Here is a 27,404-nt window from a genome sequence, read left to right as displayed (position 1 = left end):
TGAGTGGAGTCAGACCAGAGCCAGGAAATAAGCAACAGAGAGGTGGAGTTTGATGGAGCTGAGCAAATGGTCTCACTCAGGATTTAATAAGTCAGACAGACAGGAAATAAAAAAGTTGCAACACACAAAAACACAGGACACGGCCCTTTCGCCAAAATAAATAGACAAAAAAAAAAAAAAAAAAAATGGACTACACAGACAAACGCTTTTATTTTTCTTACAATTATCACAATTACCTCCGTCTCCAATCCCATTCTCCACTCAACGAACACACAACCTCAACTATGTGAAAACATGCCACTTTTATGCAGCTGTACCGAGACTCGACTGCTAATCAATCATTCAATCGGAGTCGCGGTACAACAGCACGTGAATTAATGAAGTGCAATTTCCCGTGCTCATATAATTACTTTTTACTTGCACGTGAAGTGCTGTGCAATCCTCGTGCCTAAATACAGATATACATTTTAAACACTTGTGTTACACAGACCTGTTTATATCCCATGTACCAATGACTATACACCAACATTAACACACAACACAAAATACACACAGGGGCGAGCACTTTGCCACATATACCCCCCCCCCCCCCCCCCCCCTTGTGCAAAGCACACATGGCCTCAATGGCCATCTCCCCCCTTAAAATCTTCCTCTTCCTGGGCCTGGTTGTAGGGGCATCCTGCCCAGTTGTGGCCATCCTCCTCACACCGGCCACACCAGTTTGCCGGTGGCACATCTGGGCAGGACCGCCAACGATGGTCCTCCTTCCCGCACCAGGAACACCAAGGGAAGAGGCTGGCCGGGTCCTCCAGCGGTGGCTGCAGCAGCTTACATTTCTTCAGCTGCTGCTTGTCCTGCCTTTGCCGCTGTTTGCTCTTTCCCATTTTTTTTCAAAAAAAATAAATAAATAAATAAATCCCAAAAATTCCAAAAAAATAAATACTGCTCTGAGCCTCTAGGTGGCACTATCCCACTCTAACACCAAATGTGGCAGGCTGGTGAGTGGATAGAGGCCCAGAGACAGACTGCAGTTCAAAAAAGTCCTAATTTTATTATAAATAAACACAAAAATAAAGTGCACAAGGGCAAAATAAAAATCTTTAAACACAAAAAGAAAGACAACAAAACTTACAAAATCAAGGTTTCCAGGCTGGGCAATGCCTTCACTGGATTCACAAATCACAAAAACCCCACAAACACCAACCTGCTTCCTCAGCTCCCTCCTCCCAAATGAGAAGCAGAGGCCTCCTTTTATGTCAGATGGCTGGGCGCTGATTGATCGTTAATTAACCTAATCAACTAATCAACCCCAGCCACCTGAACATAATAAACCCAAGCAGGTAGGGGAAATTAACCCCATCCCTGCCAATTTAAAAAGGGCAGAGCTTTGCTCTGCCACACTTAGATAGAGCATTGGGTGCTTTAAATTGTTGCGGTTAAGCCAATTAAAACAGTCATCTTGTTTTCTTCTATTTCGTCAGTAAGGGCTGGAGATCCTGTCTATGTTATTAAGCAGCTAGAACTTTTATTGTATTAATTTCAATTGCACATTATTACAATGCCTATCAAAGTATAAAAACATTTTACTGAATTTTTGAAATTAAACAATTCTTTAAGTTCTATAATGTTTCAAAGTTGTACTGAATTGTATTCTTTGATGATTTTCAAAGTGTGGTATATGGTACATTTAATTACTGTATTTCATTACATTAACTAGGTGTTAAAGTTTTACTGAAGTCATCCCCTTAATGCGGTAAGCAATGTGTTCGTTATGGATTGGAGGATACGTGATTGCACTTGATACCAAAGGAGGGGTGGACTGAAGGTATATCAGGGGATGTGACCAATCTGTTCCTTGTGTTATGGTTTCCAAACCCAGACATCCCTTCTGTGCACATTATTTGTATTTTACCACCTGCACCAAAGGCACTCACTGTGGACTTGTGACCGTGTTGTGTTTGTGTGTGTGATTTATATCGTGTCCTATTATTTTGAGACTGAACCCACTGTTTTGCATGGATCTGGATCATGGATTCTTGATCTGGAAGAAAGAAGGTTCTTTCACCAAGAACAAGTAGAAGAATTGTGAGGAAGGTTAATAACAATCCGAGATTGACTGCCAAAGATATTCAGAGTGAATTAGCTGCAAGTGGCACTGGGGTTTCCGTTTCAACCACAGGTCGGGTATTGCATGGTGAAGGTCTCAATGGTCAAGGCCAAGGAAAAAGCCACTTAGGAAAACTACACAAGGGCAATCGCTGTGTAAAACAAAAAATTGTATTTGAATGATGGATACGAGTTCTGGTCAAAGGTTTTGTGGAGTGATGAAACAAAAATTGAGCTATTTGGTCACATTGATAATTGTTACATTTGGAAAAAGTCTGATGAGGCGTACAAAGAAAAGAACACCATACCTATTATCAAGCATGGTGGTGGTAATATCCTTCTATGGGGCTGTTTTTCCTCTAATGGCATAGGGACCATTTAGTTCCAATACATGGTAAAATGGATTCCATAGCATACCAAAAGATACTGACCAATCATCTGAAACCCTCCACTACAAAACTTGGTTTAAAGCGCAACTGGACGTTCCAACACAACAACGATCCAAAGCAAAGACCAAAATCGACATCAGAATGGTTAAATAAAAGGTTCTGGAAAGGGCTAGTCAAAGTCTAAATCTGACTGAGAATCTTTGGCATGAGTTGAAGACGGCTGTGCACAAGAAAAGTCCTCGGAATTTGAATAAACTGGAACAATTTTGCCTTGAAGAATGGTCAAAAATCACTAAATAATCCTGCCAAAAGGTCATTGACAAATATCCTAATCATTTAAAAGAGGTTATTATTGCTAAATTATTTGTTTTTGAAAATTTCTAGAAATTATAACTTTCCATTGGGGTATGTAAACTTTTGAATTGTATATTGTAAGTAAACCATATTTTACTGTAAAGGTTATATATTTAATCACATGCAGATCAATGTAATGTAGCATTATTCAAATGCTGGGGGCACAGTAGAATGTACAGCTCAGTACTAAACAGTACATTTCTAATAATATCATGGAAAGCAACTAATGTACCATTGTATTGGATGGCTTGAGTAGTGCGTGTGGGTGGTGACGTCAGACCAGGAAATGAAACATAAACACAGGATGCTACGGGGTTAAAATGGTGCTGCTGCACTCGTCTTTAATAAACAAAATAAATATTTAAACAAAACTGAAGACTTTAATGAAATAAAAGGACACAAGGCCCAAAACAAAAACAATAACGATACGTTTTGCAAAAACGAGTACCTTCACTCTTACAATCATTCACTCTCCTCACAACTCTTCCACAATTTGATACCGCAGTGGGTCTTTTATACTGTGGCTAGAGCCTTAGTTACGGTGTGGAAGGGGTGTGGGTAATTCACTGACTAGGAGACAGACAGGTGTAATTGAAAACACCACCTAGGTGCCCAGTTTTATTTGAGAACAGTTCTTGCTTTTTCCGGCAGAGGGCACTGTTGACCGTGGGCTGCCTATCAACGATGATAGACAGCATCAAGGAAATACCACAGCTGGTACGCGAACAGCAAGTGCACTCGCATGCTCAAAGAAATAATAATGAAAACAAAAGGTGAAAATAAAACAGTAATAAAACTACAAATAAAAGGTGCTGCACTCGGCAGCGTTATCCCAGTCGCCGCTACCCGCACGAACCGGATCACCATCCTACTCTGTAGGCTAACTAGCCTGCTCTTTTACAATACGCCGGGGTCTGCCCAAGGGTTCCCCGCTCTCTCTGTCTCGCTGTGAAACTCTTTTTGTTTCGCCTGATTCCCAGTCCTGGATCAGAGCTTCCGCACTCTCGGCGCGTCTAAGTGGGCAGACCTGAGGAAACAGCAGAGCATTTTTTTATAGGGCTAGCAATCTGCCAAGACTCGCCTCTCAGCCATTCAGAGAGGGGGAAAGTCCACACACCTACCTTCCCACCTCCCCGTGTCACTGCCATGACTCACAGGCGGTTGTTGGAAGACTGCCGCCCTCTTCCTGCAGTACTGTGAACACGCCAGCAGAGTCAGCACAGATCTCTCCCTGCTACATATCCTTCCCCTCAGAATGACACCACCGGTTCATTCGAAACTCCTACACCCCTATGCCTTGCCGAGAGAAAAAGTCTGCGTTTTGATGCAGCTTTCCTGCTCGGTGGACTACCCTGAAGGCATAGGGCTGTAAGGCCAAGTACCACCGTGTGATTCTGGCGTTGCTATCTTTCATCCGGTGAAGCCATGCTAAAGGGGCATGATCTGTAACCAGGGTGAAGTGTCGCCCCAGGAGGTAGTACCAGAGTGCCTCGACTGCCCATTTTACTGCGAGACACTCCTTCTCGATGGTGCTATAATTTTTCTCACGGGGAAGGAGCTTCCTGCTGATATACAGGACTGGGTGCTCGCTTCCCCGAACCTCCTGCGACAACACTGCCCCGAGACCTATCTCTGACGCATCCGTCTGCAGGGTGAACCTCTTACCAAAATCCGGGCTACATAGCACTGGCTTACTACACAGCCTCCGCTTCAAGGCGAGAAAGGCCCTCTGGCACGACTCCGTCCACTGAACCGTATTTGGGGCAGCCTTCCGGGTGAGGTCTGTCAAGGGAGCAGCGAGCGTAGCGAAGCTCGGGATGAATTTTCTATAATAGCCCGCTAGTCCCAAGAAAGAGCGCACCTGGGTTTTGGTTGTAGGAACCGACCAGTCAGCCAAGGCTTTCACCTTAGCAACTAGCGGTCTGATCTGGCCGCCCCCTACCCGATACCCCAAATACTCCGACTTACTCTTCCCAATGGCACACTTCTTTGGGTTAGCAGTGAGCCCCGCCTCCCGCAAGGATTGCAGCACCGCCGCCACCTTACACAGATGACTCGGCCAATCCTCACTGTGGATAACCACGTCATCTATGTAAGCAGCGGCGTACTGCTGATGGGGCCGCAAGATGCGATCCATCATCCGCTGGAAAGTGGCGGGTGCTCCGTGCAACCCAAAGGGCATGGTCCTAAATTGGTACAACCCAAAGGGAGTCGAAAACGCCGTCCTCTCTCTAGATTCCGGAGTCAGGGGTATCTGCCAGTACCCCTTCGTTAAATCCAGTGTCGTCATAAAATGAGCTGTGCCTAGAAGCTCCAGCAACTCATCTACCCGGGGCATCGGATAAGCGTCAAATTTCGATTTCTCATTGATTCGTCTGAAATCAATGCAAAATCGAGTTGACCCATCTGGCTTATCGACTAAAACAATCGGATTGTTCCAATCACTCTGGGACTCTTCTATTACCCCCAGTCTCAGCATTTCGTCAATTTCCGCTTTTATTACCTGTCTTTTACGCTCAGGTATACGATACGGCCTCTGGTGAACTAGAGCCCCCAGCTCAATATCAATGTGATGATGGGCTATTCGAGTCTGTCCCAGGACGGAAGAGAACACGTCAGGAAACTCCGCCACCAGACCGCGAGCCTGACATTTCTGCGTTGTTGTCAGATTCTCAGCAATCTGTACCGATCTTTTTCTTGCCAACACAGAAAGATCAGGTCCCAGATCCGTGACGTCATCTGCATGCGCCACTAACAACACCTTTGGTTGGAGCCAAGGCTTTAAGAGATTGATATGGTAAATGTGTTTCTCTGTCCGTCTCTCTGGATGGCAGATCTCATAGTTCACCTTCCCAACCTGGCGTGTAACCTCAAAGGGTCCTTGCCACTTAGCCAAGAGTTTTGACTCAGAACTGGGTAATAAGAGAAGTACCTTATCCCCCGGCTGAAATGTGCGCAACCGGGCTCCTCGGTTATATTGTGTCTCCTGTCTGTGCTGTGCCTGCTGCAAATTGTCATGCGCCCATTTCCCCACAGACTCGAGACGTTTGCGCAGGTCCAACACATACCGGACGGTATTGGTCGAATTGTCCTGCTGCTCCTCCCACATCTCTCTGACCAGGTCGAACATGCCCCGGGGTCTCCGCCCATACAGCAGCTCGAATGGTGAAAACCCTGTGGAAGCCTGGGGAACCTCTCTGAACGCAAAGAGAAGGGGGGGAATCAGCTGGTCCCAGTAACGCACATCACTAAGAATAAACCTGTGCAACATGTTCTTAAGGGTCTTATTAAAGCGTTCCACCAGACCGTCGGTCAGAGGATGAAACACCGAGGTCCTAATGGTCTTAATTCCCAAAAGCTTACATGTTCCGCGGATTAGCCGGGACATAAAATTGGTGCCTTGATCGGTTAGTATCTCCTTGGGAATCCCCACCCGGGAGAAAACCTTAACCAGCTCGTTGGCAACAGACTAAGCGGACATAGATTGGAGGAGAATTGCCTCTGGATAACGCGTAGCGTAATCCAGAATGACAAGTAGGTGGGTGTATCCTGCCGCACTCCTTTCTAGTGGCCCAACTATGTCCATCCCAATACGTTCAAACTGAGCTTCCACTAGGGGCAAAGGCACCAGTGGGGCTCGTGGAACGGCTCTAGGGCTGGCCTTTTGACATTCCCCACAGCGCTCACAAAACCGTTTGACATCGCCATCCAGCCCCAACCAGAAGAACCGTGACACATGTCTGGCTTTAGTTTTATCCCTTCCCAAATGACCAGACAGGGGAATAGCGTGAGCCAGCTGCAACAAATCCTCCTTAAATGGCTGAGGAATGAGCAACTGATGACGCACTTCACCGGTCTGGGGTAATTTATCAACACGGTACAGCAGGTCTCGATCAATTTCAAAGTGGGGGTACGTGGCGGCGCATCTGGGCTCGACCACCCGACCATTAACCACCACTGCTTGGTCAAAGAGCCTGCCCAGCACGTCGTCACGCCCTTGCTCGAGTCGGAAGTCACGGGAGCAAGCTAAGAAATCAGCTCCCATGGCTTCCAACTCGGGGTCAGGTCGGTCCCGAGCAGAGGCAGCCGAGCCAGACCCCTGCGCTGGCTCCGCGACCTCCCCCCGGACTCTTCACCAACCGCCCCCACCTGAAACTTCTCCGACTCTCTCCATTGCCAGCCCTCATTCTTAGCGATCCGGCGCTCCCGTTTAGTTTTACGGGGTTTAAATTTATGGCAAAACCATTCTGGATCGCGAAAGGGAAAAATCTCTCCAATTACTTCCTCTTTCTTAGCCAATAAAGAAGACGGGGCTGTCAGAGCAGCCAACCAATCTTTAAACTGCTCACAGTCCCGTCCCAGAACTACTGGTACCGGCAATTGAGGACATAATTCTACCTGCACCTGCGTCACCTGCTGGCCAATAGTCATACATACATTGATCTTGGGATAGGAGCGGACATCCCCATGAATACATTTAATATGCACCCATCCCAATATTCGTTTATGCCCCGGTGAGATTAGGCTCTCCTGTACTAGAGACTGACCACACCCTGAGTCCAGGAGAGCCTGGGTTTTTGTACCATCCACTGTCACAGGAATAACAAAACCCTTGTGCAGAAGTGACTGAGGTAATTGAATGCGCCTAACTGGTCGGCTGAGGTCTCCATCACGGGGCAGTCCCGGGTGAGGTGGCCCACCTCCCTGCACGTCCAACACCTCGGTGGGCTGGTTTCTCTCCCCGAAGTTTTGGCAAAAGGGGGAAACACTGGAGCCATAAAAGGGGCTCGCCGATAAGGCGTCCGCGCGAGACCCCGGTCCGACACTGCAGCAGCCCGTGGGTATCCCCACCCTGCCCCTGTTCCCGGGCCGGGAGCTCCCGCCGACACCCCCCGACCAAATCCTGGACTACCCCTTCCCCCCAGTCCCTTCGCCCTTTCCGGGGCCAGTTGAGGGGATGATCCAGTAGCCGCACTCCTCCCGGGCAGTTTCACAGGCGTTGGCTCCGCTGCCTGGTACTGCTCGGCAAGTTCGACCGCCCGGTCCAGCGTGTCAGGCGCCTGCCACTGGACCCACAGCCGAGGTCCCGAGGCTAGACACTCCAGGAAGCGCTCCACCACGATCATCTCCACCACCCTGGCTTTGGTGTTCAGATCTGGATTCAACCAACCCATGGCGTAATCCTTCAGACGTTGGGCGATGGCTTGTGGGTGCTCCCCTGTCGCAAACTGCTCCTCTCGGAATTTCTTCCGGTAGCCCTCTGGTGTGGCCCCCACACAATTTAGGATGGCTGCCTTCAGCCGGGGGTAATCCAGCATGTGCTCCGGGGACAGCGTCCTCGCAGCTGCTTGAGCCTCCCCGGTGAGTTGGGGCAACACATAGCTAGCCCACTGGGCTTGGGGCCACCCGGCTGAGATTGCCATTGCCATAGATTGCCAACACCTCCAAGTAGGCGTCTGGTCGATCCTCGGCCATCATTTTGGTGGGTCTCTGGATGGAGTGGTCTGGAGCTGCGGGTCTAGCCGCCCCCTGCACTGCCGCGGTGAGCGTCTGGCGCAGGAGGTCCATCATTGCGGCAAACTGGGTAGCATCCATACTAGTCTGCTCCTTCTGAATATGCACTGCTTGGGGCAGTGCAAGTGAATCCCACTGCTTACACCACGTGTGGAAGGGGTGTGGGTAATTCACTGACTAGGAGACAGACAGGTGTAATTGAAAACACCACCTAGGTGCCCAGTTTTATTTGAGAACAGTTCTTGCTTTTTCCGGCAGAGGGCACTGTTGACCGTGGGCTGCCTATCAACAATGATAGACAGCACCACGGAAATACCACAGCTGGTACCCGAACAGCAAGTGCACTCGTAGGTGCTCAAAGAAATAATAATGAAAACAGAAGGCGAAAAGAACAATAGAAAATAAAACAGTAATAAAACTACAAATAAAAGGTGCTGCACTCGGCAGCGTTATCCCGGTCGCCGCTACCCGCACGACCCGGATCACCATCCTACTCTGTAGGCTAACTAGCCTGCTCTTTTATAATACGCTGGGGTCTGCCCAAGGGTTCCCTGCTCTCTCTGTCTCGCTCTTTGTTTCGCCTGATTCCCGGTCCTCGATCAGAGCTTCCGCACTCTCGGCGCGTCTAAGTGGGCAGACCTGAGGAAACAGCAGAGCATTTTTTTTTATAGGGCTAGCAATCTGCAAAGACTCGCCTCTCAGCCATTCAGAGAGGGGGAAAGTCCACACACCTACCTTCCCACCTCCCCGTGTCACTGCCATGACTCACAGGTGGTTGTTGGAAGACTGCCGCCCTCTTCCTGTAATACTGTGAACACGCCAGCAGAGTCATCACAGATCTCTCCCTGCTACATACGGCTTTTGTCCATCTGCACACACATACAATAATAACAACAACAACAACAACACAAATGAATACTTAATAAATAAATAATATCCACAACGGGAGGGCACCCCTTCACAACCGTATAACAGGAAATTTTATCTGGTATTAAATTCACAGATTTGCTACCTTGGTAGGTTTGGACGGTTTTTGAATTGGTATTTATCACTTAGCATGTTAACAAAGAAACACACAGTTCTGTATTTCTACTTTTAATTTAAAAAACATTCAAATACATGCTTAATGAAACGTGTCTGCTAAACCAGTATCTCATTTACAGTAACTAGTTATAGCATCTAAATGTCGCTGCAGCAACTAGGAGAACAAGGCAGGCCAACTAAAAATGAGTTACAATAATTACAGTACTAGTTCTTATATGGCCCTTCAATGTTAAGATATCAGTTATTGGAAAGGATTACTAACTGCAGTACAGTTTAACGATAGGCATTTGCTAACTCAATTTCAAGACTTAGCTATGGTGCACTAACATAACACCGTGGCATGATCATAGTATTGCAGCATTGTCCCTTTGCGGAGCTGAATCCTTTTATTAATAAAACTACCAATAGAACTGTAGCCAGTTTCCTCTCGTACACTGTATGCAGGTCCATCCAAACTGTCAAACGCTTTTTACGGCTCCTCCTCCACCACTCACACACACACACACACACATGCAATCCTCTGCAGCTGTGCAATCTACTAACCCCATTCACTCCCGGCTGCACACACTCTCGTATATATACCAGCCTAAGATAACAATACACACAGCACGTACAACACATAACAACCACAGCAGCAGGTCTTCTGAGCCACAAATTGTCCGGGTCACTACACAGCCCCCTCCTTAGTCCCTCATCCTGAGAGAGTCACAAAGTCCCAAAAGTGACTTGGCATCTTTCTGCTTCTTGTTGGGCATGACTGAGGGCTCCATTGTGCCCCCTCCTGGTTTGGGGCAACAGTGTCTCTAGTTGTGGGGGTCGGGCACCTCAGGTCAGCCTCATCTTCATCTGGGTTGCGGGCTGTACGGGTCTCTTGCAGCAGGTTGAGATCCGGAGGTGACAACGGTGCTGGGTCCAGTGTGGCAGGTGGTCCGCCCGTTCCTGTCCCAAAAGTATGGTGCCTTCCGTCCCCTCGTGGCAACTGCACCCTGTAGACTACCTCCCCAACCCATTCCAGCACTTCACACGGCCCCACCCAATTGATCTCCAGCTTCGAGCACCTCTCGCGCTGTCTTTTGGGGCTGAACACCCAGACGGCCTCCCCGGCAGTGAAGTGGCACCCGAGTCCTCTGGTCATAGAACCTCTTCTGCCATACACCAGCAGCCTGGAGGTGGTGCCCGGCGAAGTCATGAGCCTTCTCTATCTGGTCTTGCAGTCGGCGGCCATACTCTGGGCCTGGGAGTGCATCGGGATCATCTGGCGGCCTTCCGTACATCAACTCAGCAGGCGTCCGGAGCACTTGTCCCAGCATGAGTAGGGCCGGGGTGCAGGCGGTGGACTCCTGGACCTTGGATCTGCCAGCCATGACCACCAAGGGCAAGTGTTCGTCCAAGTCCCATTGGTGGGCAGAGGTAGTCAACACGTGTTGGGTTGCCAGGGTCCTGTTGAACCTATCCACAAGGCCATTGCTCTGAGGGTGTAGGGCCGGCGTTCTAGTCTTCCAGCTCCAGGCTCTCGTCAGCCTCCTGCCCTCTTCTTCAGTCCCCATCATCGACCGGGATCAGCTCACTGCAGTGTGCCAGCTCTTGGTTCCCTTCATCCCCCGTCCAGTCCCACCACCCAGTGCCAAGTACCTGTTCTCTCTGCTCTTACTTGCACAGTGCCCGCAGTCATTGGCCTCGCAGAGCCTTCTGGACAAGATGTCGGCATTTGCCTGTTTCTCCTCTGCACAGTGCTGGATGACATAGTCAGATGCCTGCAGTTCAATCCACCTAGCTACTTGTTCCTCCAGCTCCTTAAAGGACACAGCCACTGGAGAGCTGCAGGGTCCATCCTGATCGTGAAGTGGAGGCCACAGATGTAGTGGTGGAAGTGGCGGGTGGCTTCAAAGATGGCCAAAAGCTCCTTACGGGTGACACAGTACTGGCGCTTGGCTTTGTTCCGTGCCCGGCTGTAGTAGGCAATGACCTGCTCCCCATGTGGGCCGACCTGGGAGAGCACCACTCCAATACTGCCGTTATTGGCATCTGTGTTCAGAAGGAAGGGAGTTGTAGGATCTAGAGGTAGCAGGATGGGAGATTGGGTCAGGTCTGATTTGAGGTCATCGAAGGTGCGCTGCTGATCCTCCGTCCAGATGAACGGTTCAGCAGGATGTGGAGCGGGGATGAATCGTCTGTAATAGGACACCAGACACAGGAATCCTCGAAGCTGTTGGGGGTTGGTGGGCACTGGAAAGTACCTCACAGCATCAATATTGACTGGCTCTGCTTGATACGTCAGCGCCCACCCAATGCCCAAGGAAGCTGACCTCTTGCCACATAAACTGACACTTGTTTGGATGGAGCTTCAGCCCAGCCTCTGTAACGCGGTGGAGTACCTGGCCCAAAGATGTTAGCACGGCGTTGAATGTACCACCGTGCATCAGAAGGTCTTCTAGGTAGACCAGGCATTCTGTTGTGGGCACATAAGGCGTTCGAACGTTGCAGCGGCTTTGCAGTTCGAAGAGCATCACCGTGAACTACCAGATTCCACGGCCAGTGGAGAAGGTGGTCTTGGGGCAGACTTCTTGGCCGAGGACAACTTGCCAGTACCCACTTCGCAGATCCAGCGATGAAAACCACTGGGACCCTGCAAACAGGTCCAAGGACTCATCGATGTTGGGCAAGGGATATGAATCCTTAAGTGTAACTTCATTGAAGCGCCGGTAGTTGACACAGAACTGCCATCTCCCGTCTTTCTTACGGACCATGATGACCAGTGCTGCTCAGGGACTGTCTGACGGCTTTATTATGCCTGCGTCCATGTGACAGAGATCGAATGATGCTTGGTGTTAGATCTCCTTCCAGACCTGTGAGGGCACTAGAAAGAAGGAACAGAGTAACCTTAAGCAAATGGCAAGACAATTTATTCCATAGGGTAGGTGGAAGTCGGCCATTTAGGAAGGGGGCGGAGCTACAGCACCCAAGCTCACTGACCCAGACGGTAGATGGCGTGGCATCCAAGGATTGGAGGAGCGGATGCGCTCGTTAACCTAGGGGTCATAGGCGAGGGTATAAATAGGGGGGTGCAGCTTCAGTGATCTGTTCCTTTGCATATGGTTATATGAAACGACCTAGAAGGAGCTTGTATTATTAAGACCGAAAGCCGTGAGTGTTGTTAGTCTGTGTACTAACACTGTGTGTCTTGTGTTGTTTGTTTTCTCACTAAAGAGTACTAAACATGATCCCGAGCTGCAGCTGCAGGCCAGTGTAAACCCGGATATTACAAGTCACCTTTTCCACTACAGGAACTGTCTCTGCACCGCTAGCACTAAAACCACGCACTGTCTGTACTGTGTTTGTGTTTTGTGTGGGTGAGAAAATACAGGACTTTTAGGTTGCGGGTCAAACCTGTGGGATTACAAACAGGAGTGATACACGCCACTGTACCACTTCCATCATTACTATTGTTTGCAGGTTTTGCCATAAGGCAATATAATTATAATCATTAATAAACACCCTTGCACCTGTAAATCATTCGTCTGATTAATCCACTCTGCACTGCACTCACCTGCATGTATTCACCACTTTGCCACAGTCCAGCATCAACCTTAGCGTCTCCTCTGCCACCTCCTGGCAGCCTAATGGATGTCGGAGGGGCCTCAACTTCACCGGCCACGCTGTTCTAGTATCAATGTGGTGCTGGCCCAGGTGCGTGCGGCCCAAATCCTCCAAATGACTGGCAAAACTGTAACGACAGTGGAAGAGAACAGTCCATAATTGCTGCTGCTGCGCTGGCTGAAGACCCCCACGATTCTTGTTCCATATTTCATTGACTGTGGTGACGGCAATATCCTTCTTCGAGCTGAGAGAGGTTAGTGGTGTAGCGACAGTGAAAGGTTCAGCTGCGGAGGGTACTGCGAGGGAGCGGTCCGCATAAACTCGACAGACAGTGGTCTCCTTGATAGAGCTGGGCTTGGTGGTTCATGGATAGCTCATGACCTCTGGCTCATTGAGCAGCATGTGTGGGCCTTCTTGTAGCTTAAGTGTCCCCGTCTTCAGGTTGAGCTGTCCTCCTGTAAAATGCAGAAAATCCATCCCAAGGATGTAGGGGTCCTGGACCACGACAACCCACACCAGATGATGAATGGTGTGACCCGCGACCTGGATCACCATTGTAGCCTTGCCGTGCATTGGTGCTAGTTCACCGGTCGCTGTCCTTAGCTGTACGGTGGTTGCCTCCAGGCGGACCCTCTCCAGCACAACATCGGGGCAGACCAGGGTCACAGTGGACTCGGTGTCGATAAGTGCGTGGAGGGGGACCCTCTGTCTTGACTGGCACAACTGCTGGCCAGTCACTGGCTGCTGGTCTGGAGACTGGACTCTGTCCTCCTGGACACAGGGCTGGATTTTCACTAGGGGTGCTGGGTGGTATTGCTGAGTCACAGAGCAAGGGGCCCACGCTGTTCTGTCTACACAGGCCCCATCTCATTTCCCGGCAGCTGCAGCGAGTATTGTTGAGATGAGGGCGCTGTTCTGAGGTAATGGTATGAATTTAGTTGGGGTGTGGCAACAGGTGTCAAGCATTGGCCTGGGTTAGCTGGTTGTGGCAGCAGGGTGTCGTGTTGCCAGGGTTTGTATTTTGTAGCAGTGGCGGGACACCAGGCATCTGATAGCGGGCCCTGAACAGATCTGTCGCGGAGGGTTGGCATATTGTAGGCCGAGCCCAGAGCTAGGAGCTTGTGGGGGTAGCGCAATTCAGTGCAGGCTTAGAACCGGGATGTGCTGGGTTGCCTGCGCAGAGGCAGGGTACCAGAGCCAGAGCAATGGGGCATCGACTCTGGACGTGTCCTGATTGCCCGCAGGAACAACACAGTCTTGGGCAAGAAGGAGGTGCATGGGGGGGCCTGTGTGGTAGTGGATCTGATCATGGCAATCAGATTGGGCATCCACGGTGGATTGACGGGGTTGCTGTTGCTCTCTGGACCCTCAAGTTGGGTCTGCCTAGCAGTAGGGGGAGCTGTGCCAGCTTGAGGCTTGCTTCTAGTGGCAGCAGGGCCAGTCGGTCGTCTTCCTTGAGAGCAGCTTCGACCCGTTCTTCCTGGGACACAGCCTGCTCCAGAGAGGAGGGGGTGGTCATTTTGACCTGCTGGCACAGGGCCTAAGGGGTTAACCCGTGTATGAAGGCTTCCGTGGCAAGGTGCTGATGCACGGTGGTTGGTCTGGGTACTCTCTGCGGGCCAGGTACAGCATGTCTGTGTCACGCCTAGTCTCTTTTCTGGTCTTCGCGTCCTAACATCCAGCTGCTGTTTAAACCCTACAGCAGGTTCATTTCTACCGAACCTGCGGTCCAGGGCTGTGAGCAAGGCTTCATAGTCCTCAACCTCTGTGATGCTGAGATCCAACAGCGCCTGCGTGGCTTCACCTTCTATTGCAGCCACCAGTTGCCCCGCCTTCTCGCTGGGACTCCATTGGTTATTCAGAGCAGTCATTTTAAATTGTATTAAATAGACTCCCCAGTTGCTTTGACTGTGCTGCGGTAAGGCCTTACTTCAGCGGCATTAGCCCCCCTCATTCTGACAAATCCACTCAGGTCAGTAATCTAGGTTGGTGGCTCAATCTGGTTTGGCACACTAATTGGGGCTGGAATCGCAATACACTGCGATTGTGGCTCTCATATCCATCTTCCATTCCTGTCCCTGCTGTGCACGACACAGCGCTCATCACGGAGCCTATCTAAACTGCCTCCTCTGACCCCTATGGCCAATGCAGGCACAAGCAATGCATAATTGTGGCTTATCCCTGCTATGTCAGAGTTCATGTTTTCAAGCACCTCATCAGTTATGCAGTCAAATAGATGTGATGCCTTCTCTCATTCATTTAATCCCTGGTTGTTTGTCAAAGCTTCAAATATAAATTCTTTCCAGCTTACCTTCCCGTCATATTTCAAGGTTGGAACTGGTTAACAGACTAGCAGGCACTGGCAAAAAAATAAAATAAAAAATGTATACGGTGCAGAACTAATTTATTTTAACATATTGTTTAGGGACTTTGCGATACCTGCACGCTGGGTGTCTTACCAACCACAACAATGCAAAGCACATTTGCACCATTGTTACAGACTTTCTAATATTTCTGGCATAAACATTTGTTGTCTGTTACTTAACCACCTGTAAAAAATAAATAAAAATAACACAGAACTGCTTAACCTAAAAAAGAACAGTCCTACAGGTACCACAGTAGCAGGTACCGTTTACACAGCCTCAGAGTTTCTGATCGCATCATAAATTCCAGATTTCCTAAATCTATTGATGGAAATGTCTGGTCTAATTTTAAATTTTTTTTAAAGCAAATTTACTTCATCACTCACTGCCATTCTCATATTCATTTTGACATCCTACACATTCTTACCTTCCAGCGCTTCTTTAACCCCTGCAGCATACCAGTCTGTAAGAGGGCGGGATCGCACACTGTATGCCACACTCTGATTGGTGGAAGTATATTGGCGATCCAAACCAAACCGCCAATAAAGCCAAAATAAGATACCTCAACGGTATCTCAAAGATAATATTAAAAGGAAGGTTGGTGTTTCTTATGGGTTCCACTTAAAACCGGACATTAGGGCGTCGGGGTTTGTTAATTCTTGCCACCCAGACAACAACAACAACAACAACAACAATAATAAATAATAATAATAATAATAATAATAATAATAATAATAATAGTAAGTTAATGGAATAATTTTACCTGATGGCTTAGAATTCTACTAAATATAGTCTTATTTAGCTTTTTTTGTGGTATAACTCCTATTATATTATTATTATGGTTATTCAATTATTATGGTTATGGTGTGACTACGTGTGTTGCACACAGATTGCATTATTATATTCGACTATTATATAAACAATATAATTAAGAGTAATTAGACAACGGGTATCTGGACCCTGTTGCTTAAACAATGGGGTTTGTCCGAACTAGTCACTTTCACGTGAATAGCTAGTAGCGACAGATCATTAAATGTCTGTACACGGTGACTTCATTCCTAGGGAAGAGAAGTGTGTTTGTTAGTTTGACTACAGTCTCTCCGATCCAATCAGATCTGCGGATTATGTACTAAAAACAAACAAAAGATCCTTCTACCTCTGCTTGGTTTTCTTTTATATTATTAGTATTCTATTAATTATTATTATTATTTGTCTCATATTTTATTACATCTAATTTATTGTTATTGTAGCCATTAGTATTTTAATTAACAAAAACGGTCCGCTCGCCATGTCTGGGCAGGCTTCGGGCTGTGGATCCTTGATGTCTGTTGTGGTTCACGGGGACTCGGCTCTAAACGAACAGGAAAAAGAGCTCAACCAGCGGCTTAGGCTGCTGTACCCGGCGATAAACGAACAGGAAACTCCGCTGCCCCGTTCCTGGAGCCCCAAGGACAAGTTTAGCTACATCGGTCTATCCCAGAACAACCTTCGAGTGCATTATAAAGGTACACCGATTACTCTTTTGTGTTTTAAATTAAAGCATTAGTTTTATATAGAAAATAATAAATAAATACCAGATTAATAGATGTATCGCGATACTATACAATGGTGGTAAACAACAAGCCGGACTAGAAATACTGGCTCAAAAACAACCAGCGAGAACTTATTTTACAGTATTGGAACAAAAATCTTCAGACAGAAATAATTATAATCGCGTTTAATCATAGTTCTCTCAACTTTGGTTTTGTATCCGCAATACGTTCAGAGTAAGGCATCGCATATTTTGTGGTGGTGTTTTGTACCTGTATTAACTGTGCTCAGTTATTTTATTATGTGCCACAAAATGTGAATGCTCAATCCTGTTACTTTGACTTATATTACACAGACAATTCTTGGTGCAAGACGTAGGGTAATATTGCACAACATAGATTTTCAGGCGTAGTTACATAAACAACATTGATAGCGAAACAGCTTATAAAAGATGGTAAAAAATAACATACATTGTCGAAGCCTTACTGCTGCATAGTAAAACGTTTTAAAAATGCAAATGTTACTAGAAAATACGTTTAAGGTATGTAAAATATTATTTTGGCTCCAAGTTTTGTCATTTCTTTGCGCAACATGATTTCCTTTGTAAAGAAGGCACTTAATGTGTTTATTTTGAGGCGCATATAAAGGTATAATGCCAATGCCATAAACAAACGAGCCTTGTACATCTTGATAAGCAGAGTTACTGTAAGAGGGGAGGCACAATTGTGTTTGTCAGGATGTTTTTTTTTTCTCTGCAGTATTGGCCTAAATTGTACTACTAGTACTCTAATTAAAAAGCCTAAATTTAACAAAAGTAATATGAAGTCTTTATATTAAGCACAGGTTCCGCATCTCTAAACACAGCAAGATGTAGTACTGTTGTTTTAATCTTCCAAAGTGAACAGAAGCCAGATGATCTTTTTATGACTCATATTAGGCCTTAAAATAACAGGAAGAGAGAATTAATACACAGCCCTCTGAAATGACTGATGGACACACTGTTATGCAGACCTTGAGCTCAGGCACATAAGCAGTTACATGGCTTATCGGTTGTCAACACCAATGGAGAAAACAGGTGTAAATAATTGTCTTGAGAACCAATTGCTTTCAGGCCTAAATGCCAGATCCTATTTTAAGGATCTAGCAGTTGTTTTTCAAAGTTTAAAGAGAATTAGTGGCTTTAAAAAAAAAAAAAAAAAACCTTACGGAGTTCAAGGTATAGAATGTATAGGTCTGCTGTAGCAGGTTTCTCACAGGAAGAATTGCCACATTCGCAATGACAGAAATAAACTTGCTGATAGTTCACTATTAAAAACATAGGCCTCTTGAAGATAATCTACCCGTCTCAATAATTGTGCAATAATATTGGCATTAAAAACTGCCTTTTTCTTGGAATTGGAATTATGCAACAACTTCTTGACTCTTAAGACTTGGGGTTCATGATACATTTTCTTGTGATAAGATCTGTTTTTGACATTCTTACCACAAGTTAATGAGCAAATCAAAATCTGAGGATATATTATAAACCTTCTGTCCATTTGCATGTGCATACAATTTTGCCATGGAGGTGATTTATGTTACATGCATGGTTCATAATTTGAATTGATAACTCAATAATGAGATTCGGAGACAGAAAAAGCTGCAGTTTAAGCGCTGTTGTGCACTTTTAATAGAAAAAAACAGACACAAATAAACAGAGGCACGATGGCCCAAATAAAAGGTTTAAACAAAACAGTACAGTACAAATACTGTTGGCAGGCTGGGCATTCACCTTCACTGACCAAGTTTTCAAAATACACCACTCGCATGCAGTCACCTACTCACCCTGACTAAGAAGTTCTCCTTCCTTGTATACTGGCCACACCCCAATTGGCATCAATTACGACACCTGTGATATCTGGCAGGGACAGATTTTACCACTTCCTTGCCAACCTTACACCCTACACACACAGGAGCAGCAAGACTTGCCCCATGCCTGGGCCTTTTGTCGGGGTGCCCGTTTAACCCCTGTGGCTAGCCCTGGGTTTCTGTAAGGAGGTGCCCGTTTAACCTGTTAAACCCCCAGCCCCCCACAGGCAATTTCTGCCTGGAGGGCTATGGCCTTAAATAAATCACATTATCTTCCAAAGTATAGACAGCACAGGCATGGTTCAGGGCTTGAATTCAAGGTAACCCCTTGGGCATCAGGACTAAAACCACAGATTTGATAAAAGTCTTACTCTGTACCACACTGGAGGGAGATATTCAGAAAAAATACATAAAAAAACAACAAACGTTTTTCATTTGTTTATATTCTATAGTCAGTTTTTCAGCTTGTAGCACATGAAAAGAGCCATATTTCCAGTGCTTCGCCAACATGTCTACTACACTGGGTAAAAATTTGAAACTGATTGAACAAAGGGATCAAATTCTACATGAGTTTTTCCAAAACTAGGCCCAAGAGTCCCAGAACCTCTCCAGAAGTGAATATTGTGTAAATCTTTATGGCCAGTCATACACCAGTTTCTTGAGCAAGTTCTAAAAAGGATGTTGCCTTCTTGCACCTCACATGCTATACTTTGCCACATGAAGATTTAGATTTTGTAGTCCTCTTTTTAATGTTTTGTCCAATATTTCATTCAAAAGGTGGCCTTTTTGGAGAGCTTTGGGGTGCCCGAAATGTATCCATGATGACTATGCATGACAAATACTCTGAATTCGTATGCCACAACTGTCAGGCACATTGCTCTCACATAACTGTTTTTGTGAAGGAGAATGTTGCTACTGAGACTTTTTTGTAACTTGAATTTTCAGTACCTCACTCTGTATTTTTGTTACTCACTTGCTGAAAGTATGTAAATGTCAAGAAGCAAAATAAACTGTTTACTTCAAATCAAATATTTTCCTTTTCAAACAATGAATAAAACTGAACAAAAACATAATAGCAACAAGAACTGTACAAAATGAACAGATGAACTATTTACATCCCTAAAGTGCTCAATGTAATAATAATAATAATAATAATAATAATAATAATAATAATAATAATAATAAATGTAGTGTGAATCCATTATACTTACAAATCCTGAAGACGATCCAATCCATCTTCAAATGCTGCTTCAGACATTGAATCAGCGCTCTCCAACCCAGAAAGTTGATCATTTTCAGCGTCACTTTAACTCCTATCCATCTCCCCAAAATTTCTAAAAGACTGAATTGACTTTTTTTGGGATGCTTTGGAGCACTGCTTGACATTTTGTTCAATTTACAAATTTTACGATTTGAAAAATGATCAGAAAATGGTAAGAAACCTTGATCCGCAGTGCGTAACGCTGCGTTCTCCTTGCAATACAGGTGGTGTGTTTACTTGCGCACATCTATTACTCTTCAATGGATTAGGCTACAAACAAAGTCAAGGTATGATGGGACAGCTTGTGACCTCCCCTGCACAACGTAATCAGGAAGCTTTCACCATCAACAGATAGTTGTAAGGCCAGAGCAGCCAAACGCAGAGCTAGTCGATCAGAGTTGTTTCTGTGAGGTACTAGACACATTGTGAAGGGGATATCTCAGCGGTGAAATGGTGAATTTGGAAAATTCTTTCACTGTTTGACGGTAGGAAAGCAACGTTTTTGATATTAAGTCAGCTTTTTTTGCTCTTTTGCTTTTGTAATAATATTACAGATGATTTATGATATGTAATGTTTAATTGCAGTACCATGTTTCACCCGCGGGACACGGTGGCGTAAGAGGTTAGCTCCCATGGCTATCCCTGGGTTTATGTAAGAGGGTGCCCATTTAACCCCTGTGGCTATCCCTGGGTTTCTGTAAGCGGGTGCCTGTTTAACCCCTGTGGCTATCCCTGGGTTTATGTAGGGGGGTGCCCGTTTAACTTCCTTTCCACACCCTAAGCCTGAGTGCTTTTCCCCACTCTGGACTTCTCTATAGAGGGCTGTTCCGCTGCTGGCAGCTGTGTTGGGCCCTCCAGTGGTGATGCTGGTAGCAGCGCAGGGCACTCTGGCAGTGGTGAGACTGGCTGTGGCCCGGGGCACTCCAGGCGCTCTGGTGGTGGCGGATGCATGAGGCACTCCGGCCCTGTGGACGTGTGAAAGGCTTGCACAACAGACACACGTAAACTGAGGCACAGTGGCCAAAATAAAAGGTTAAAACAAAACAATACAGTACAAACACCGTTGTGAGGTTGGGCATTCTAGTGTTCCGCGGTATAATGATACCTACGCAGGGCTCTACATTTAGATTTTTTACTGCTGGCCCCTTGGGCCACTGAGGTACTGTTTTTTACTGGCCCAGATACAATTTTTACTGGCCCAATAATAAGTACAAAACTGTATCGCCCTGCTCAGCAAGTTAATAGCAGAGTAATGTATTAGGTTGTGTGTTAGCACCATTCAAAAATAAAATAAACAACCTTATGGATTATTTGTTTAACCATTCTGATACCATAGATTTACATGGTAATAGCTGATCTATTATGTCTGGCATTTTGTACATTTAACATGTTTTGTCTAGATATAAAAATAAAATGAGTTATCATCTGGAATAAATTCACCCGATGTTTAATTTTTAAACTATTATTGTGTTATTTTTTCTACTGTTATTTTTGGCTTCAGTGTTGCTATGGCATCGGTAAATTTAAAGAAGAAGAAGAAAAAAAAAGCTCAGATTTCACTGGAAATCTGGTAATCCTAAACTACATGGACAGTGCGAGAAACTGTAGTTCTGCTAGAAATTTTGGTCAGACTCCAAAATCTTGTCGAATTGGCAAAAAACTCACCAAATAGTAAAATATATTCAATCTTTTCTCAAATTACTTTGTTTAATGCTGACAGTATGAGAACCATGCAACATTGTGTAAAAATTCAATAGATTTATCCATTAAATTAGCAATGTGCTCCCCAGTGCTTTCTTTCACAGCAATATGTAAGAATCTAAAAGATGCTATATTAAAAACCAGAGTAATACACCAATAGCTGCCATCTTTCAATATGCCTTTAAGGACATGGTAAACAAATGGTTCACACCTTCTGTAAACCTGTTGAGTGCACTTGCAAACTGCATTGTGAACACAAACAAACTTGGTCCTGAAAAAAACCAAAAGGGGAAAAAACTTTATCTCGCATGCATATTCTTTCATGATGGTTTTTCATTTCTGCATGTTTAATAACACTATGTAACACAATTTTTGTTCCTGGGTAGTAAGTGTTATTTCCTAATTGCTTATGCCTCAAAAAGTATAGAAAATGGCTATTATTCCCCACAAACTTTGCTTTTGTGACCAGGACAGTGATATTTTGAAATTTACCTATTTCCAATGAGAAAACAGGCGAATTTGTGTCTTTTCGTTCACATAAAGTCAGAAAAAACAACATATGAATCCAAATTAACATGTATTTATACTAAAGTAATACAAAAATGACTACAAAAGATTTAGAAGTGAGTAGTTTTTCGAGATTTACGATTATACTGTATTTACAAAAAATAAATACATAGAATGACATGTATGTAACATGCTTAACACCCCACACAAACCTGATGGTGAAACAAGCCAAAAATGACGTTTGCATTTAATTCTGTAAAATTGGAAAACGACTGTGTTTTTTATTTCTCTGCTCACAGAGCTAAAACAAAAAACAAGTTGTTTTCCTGTTTACCAATTTTCTTTTATAAAAGGAAAAATGATTGGACCAAATATACACAACCCAAGCAACTTGCAACCAGAACTGCAGTCAACACCTCTACACAACTCCTCAGGCAAAGTTACAAGATCATCGGTTCACTTACCGGATTGTCTCGCCCTTCCAGTGTGTTTGACACGCAATGAGAAATACTAGATGAAAAGATTTTGGTTGTTTATTGATTGAAGCAAGAACCTCATCAAGCCAGTTCTTGAAGTAACTCTGTAAATCAGCTTCCACAACACTGTTTCATTTTTTCATTCCTTGCTCACATTTTGAGGGCACTTCTAAGATACCCCAGTATGTAAAACATCTGGCCTAGTTATAAAAAGTCTGCATCAAGGAAAATATTTCTGTGTTATTTTGTTATATATAAGAATTAAGAGATTCCTTGTAATTAGAGTGTTTGAAGCTGGCCGACATGACAGAGTTCTCTTTTTCTATACAATAAATAAGGAAAATGGTGTCTTTCACACCGTGTTGTGCTTTCTTATCAGTTTTATTTTAATTTCATAGTAGCTCAAAGAGTCAGCTGCCCAATGTTTCGATATGTTGTACATATCTTTCTCAAGGGAGCATGTCACACACACACATATACAGTACCAATCAAAAGTTTTGAGTTCACCTGCTTGAAACCGGGTTTTTCATGATTATCTATGCTTTTAACTGTATAAACTTGTCTATAAACACTTACTATTTCATTATATACTTATATAAGCTGATAATCATAAGTGAATTGCATTCAAAAATTAAATTTTTTAATAAAAATGTAAATCTTGTCAATTTCAATGAAATGGTCACCCAGAGCAAGAGGATTTCAGTCTGAAGCCCAAGTCAGTTAAAAGTCTGAAATGTGTATAACACGGAGTTAGAACACTGGCCTAAGTATAAAAGTGTCTTTGTTAGATGTTCTCTGAGTTAACTAGCATGTTACCGAATTAACCTTTTGTCACCAATTATTAACAGGTGAGGGTCCATGATTGCTGTAAATATAGGTAGCATATGCACAAGTTTGTCATTCCTGAATGTAAGGGAGCAGAAAATGGCAAAATACGCTCAGTTAAGTAAAGAAAAAAGACAGTCTGCAATTACTTTAAGAAATGAAGGCCAGTCTTTAAGACAAATTGCAAGAACTTTGCAAGTGTCTGTAACTGCTGTGGCCAAGACCATCAAACGATTTGAAGAAACTGGCACTCATGAGGACCGAACAAGGTCAGGCAGGCCAAGGGTGACCTCAGAATTGGAGAACAAGTTCATTCGAGTCAGAAGTCTGCAAAATCGCCGATTTAACTGCCCCTGAAATACAAGCTCAGCTAAATGCTACTAGAAGTACAGATGTTTCAACATCAACTGTTCAGAGGAGTTTGCGTGAAGCTGGCCTAACTGGAAGAATTGCTGCAAAGAAACCATTGTTAAGAGTGCAGAATAAGAGGAAGATACTTGCCTGGGCCAAAAAACACAGAAACTGGACGTTTGAGGAGTGGACGTTAGTCATGGACCGATGCATCAAAATTTGAATTATTTGGTTCCAACCATCGAGTATTTGTAAGACGCAGAGAGGGTGAGCGCATGAGTTCTGCATGTGTGGTTCCCACTGTCAAGCATGGAGGAGGCAGCGTCATGGTCTGGGGTTGCTTTGCTGGTGACAGAGTTGGTGATCTTTACCAAGTCCATGGCAAGCTCAACCAGCATGGCTATCATAGCATACTTCAGAGGCATGCCATTCCATCAGGATTACAGCTAGTTGGGCAGTCTTTCATTCTTCAGCAAGATAATGACCCTAAACACACCTCAAAGTTGTGAAAGAACTATCTGGCGAAGAAGGAAAGTGAACGACAACTCAATCTAATGACTTGGCTTGCCCAGTCTCCAGACCTCAATCCCATAGAACTTGTATGGGACAAACTCGACAGAAGAGTCAAAGCAAAGTTACTCACAAGTGCCCTACATCTCTGGGAATTGCTGCAGAAGAGCTGGGAAGACATGTCGGGTGATTTCCTGCTGAAACTTGTTAAGAATGCCTCGTGTTTGTGAGGCTGTTGTTAAGCCAAAGGGTGGCTATTTTGAGGAATCTAAGATTTCGAGAGAATTTTAAATTTTCCTGAACATTGCTTTGATACTCCTTATGTTTTGTTTTGTATATTGTAACATGTGTTTTCATTTTTAAGTATTTACAGAAACGTATACGACGTAAAACATTGTCAATTATGAAGAAACCTAGTTTCCAGCAAGTGTACTCAAACTTTTGACTGGTACTGTATATACAGCAAGCATTCCACCATGCTGTAGCATTATCAACTGTGTATTAGCCTCTTATATACTTTGCACTTACAAAAAAAAGGAATTTGACAGCCATTCAACATGAAATGGACATAAGATCCAAAGTATCGCAATAGTATCGAATATCATGATACTGTGCATGGTGTCGTATCGAGGCTCCCTAAATGAGTATCACAGAATACTAGGACATTCACCTTCACTGACTATGTTCCCAAAATACACAGCACACACACAGTCCCTCCACCTGCCAAAGAATGCTTGCTTCCTTATATACATGTGGTTATTCCCCAATTAGCACCACTTACCTAAATAGGGAATGGCCACATGTGATTGCTGGCAGGGACAGATTTGACCCCATCCCTGCCAACCTTACAGTCCCACACGTGCACACTATTTAGCAGGGCTTCTGCATTGCTGCACCATGTTTGGGCTTGGCTTCTATACGTTTTTGTTAATTCTCAGAAATGATTAGTGACCTAACACTTTTTTTTCTGTTTTGGAACAGATCAATTTGTAAACCTCTGCAGTGGAGAATTTATACTAGTTTATTATGGCTGCATTCACACTGTGTCCGTTTCAAACGGACTCGGCTTGGTTCGTTTAATTTGAAACAGTGTAACAATGTGTTTGCTGTTCACGTATCTGTGAGCAAAGGGGCCGAGTTCATTTGGATGCAAGCTTTTCCAGCTTTTTTGGGTCCTTTTCTATTTTTTTTCAGGACCAAGTTTGTTTGTTTTCGCAATGCAGTTTGCAAATGCACTCTGTTTGTTTCTATCAATGGTGCACAACTTTGTGCTGGAGGGCTGGTGTCCCTGCAGGTTTTTATTCCAACTGCACCCTAAAGTACTTTATTGGACCTTATTAGAAGCTTAATTGGTCAAATTAACTAATATAGGGTATGGTTATAACAAAACCCAGGATGGACACCGGCCCTCCATGACCTGAGTTGTGCACCACTGGTTTATATGGTCTGCGAACCGGATGCTTACAATATCCTGCAAGGTGTCTTGAAAGAAGACAGCTATTGAAGTATTGCTGCAGTACTTAATAGCGTGTGTTAGATTCCTATATGTTGCTGTGGGCTGGATTAAGGCAGAGGTTGGGACCCCCCCCCCCCCCCCCCCCCCCCCCCCCCCCACCCATTGGTATGAATAGGCCCATAGAACATTTACCTGCTGCATTAGTGTAAAGTAAATCATATCACAAGATAATACGCTTAAATAAAACCAACTGGTTTTGTCACATACAAAAAACTAAATAAAATGCCTAATCTGCATTTGGAAAAACATGAACGCTTACAAACGCACATTCGTGAGCCCACTGCCCTGTACAAAAAAAAACACTACACTGGCTTCCTGACCAAAATAACAATTATTGTGTTTAAAAAATGATTTATATTATTTGCAGGACCATAATACCTGCAAACAACGTATATCATTATTAAAGGAGGCAACCTTCCTTAAAGGAATATTTTACCAGAAAACTCGACCCGCTGCACAACAAAAATTGTTCAAAAGGAAAAAGAAAATAAGATACATGATATACATGATCTGTGAAATGATAAAAAAAAAAAAAAAGTGTAGTTAATTGAAAAATCATTAGGATGTGTTTTGTGTGTAAACTGTTAATGCAATGTTCTTTTAATACTGGGATAGCAGCGCTACTGCTTCAGATATTTAATAAATCACAACAGTTTATATTCACACTAAATAATTACATTCATGACTCCATGCACTCAATCCAAATATATTTTCAAAACTAATGAACTTAACAAGTAACTGCATTGTTTAGCGAGTTCACACAGGTAGCCATTTACAACAACACGCTCCCTCTTAGTGTCTGACCAATCACATATTACTTATTTGCATATTAGAGGCCCCAAGGTGCGCGTGTGTGTAGTTTATATATAACTGATATACTTAAATACCTGGATATTGTATTCGTCCATTATTATATTAAAGAATATTTATTTATTGATAAGTTCTTGCTATATTTATTTTGATCCACTTGTGAGTTTTACTGGGGGCCCCCTAAGTGGCTGGGACCCCTGGGCACATGCCCCGTGGGCCTGTGCATTAATCCGCCACTGACTATGCTAATTTAATATCAATATGTGTTGAATTTTTATACTGCTTTATAAAAATAAAGCAGTATTCAGTTACACAATACTGCCCTGTTCTCCTACTATAGGCATTCATTTGAGAAAAGACTGAATACACAGTGGCTCTCAAAAGTATTCACCCCCCTTGAACTTTTCCACATTTTAGTGTGTTACAACATGGAATTGAAATGGATTTAATTAGGAGTTTTTGCCACTGATCAACACAAAAGAAATCCATAATGTCAAAGTGAAAAATAAAATCTACAAATTGTTCAAAATTAATTACACATACAAAACAGAAAATAATTGATTACATAAGTATTCACCCCCTTGAGTCAATATTAGGTAGAGGCACCTTTGGCAGCAGTTACATCCACGAGTCTGGATAAGTCTCTACCAGCTTTGCACATCTGGACACTGCAATTTTTGTCCATTCTTCTTTGCAAAATTG

The 27,404-nt window shown here is 44.5% G+C and overlaps 1 protein-coding gene across 2 annotated transcripts in view; it reads left to right on the top strand.

The window, feature by feature from the left end:
- The first annotated feature begins 16,440 nt into the window (after nucleotides 1-16,440).
- Nucleotides 16,441-27,404, top strand: part of LOC121314596 (ran-binding protein 9-like) — a 57,918-nt gene continuing 46,954 nt past the window's right edge. Inside the window, exon 1 of one of the 2 annotated variants that reach the window (XM_041248028.1) lies at nucleotides 16,441-16,872. In XM_041248028.1, coding sequence (XP_041103962.1) covers nucleotides 16,656-16,872 — 217 coding nt within the window. In that variant the 5' untranslated portion in view covers nucleotides 16,441-16,655. The remainder of the gene's footprint in view (nucleotides 16,873-27,404) is intronic. The other variant, XM_041248027.1, reaches the window with a different exon arrangement.

Source organism: Polyodon spathula, chromosome 4 (genome assembly GCF_017654505.1).
Source record: "Polyodon spathula isolate WHYD16114869_AA chromosome 4, ASM1765450v1, whole genome shotgun sequence".
Lineage (NCBI taxonomy): Eukaryota > Metazoa > Chordata > Actinopteri > Acipenseriformes > Polyodontidae > Polyodon > Polyodon spathula.
This window is presented reverse-complemented; position numbering and strand designations above follow the sequence as displayed.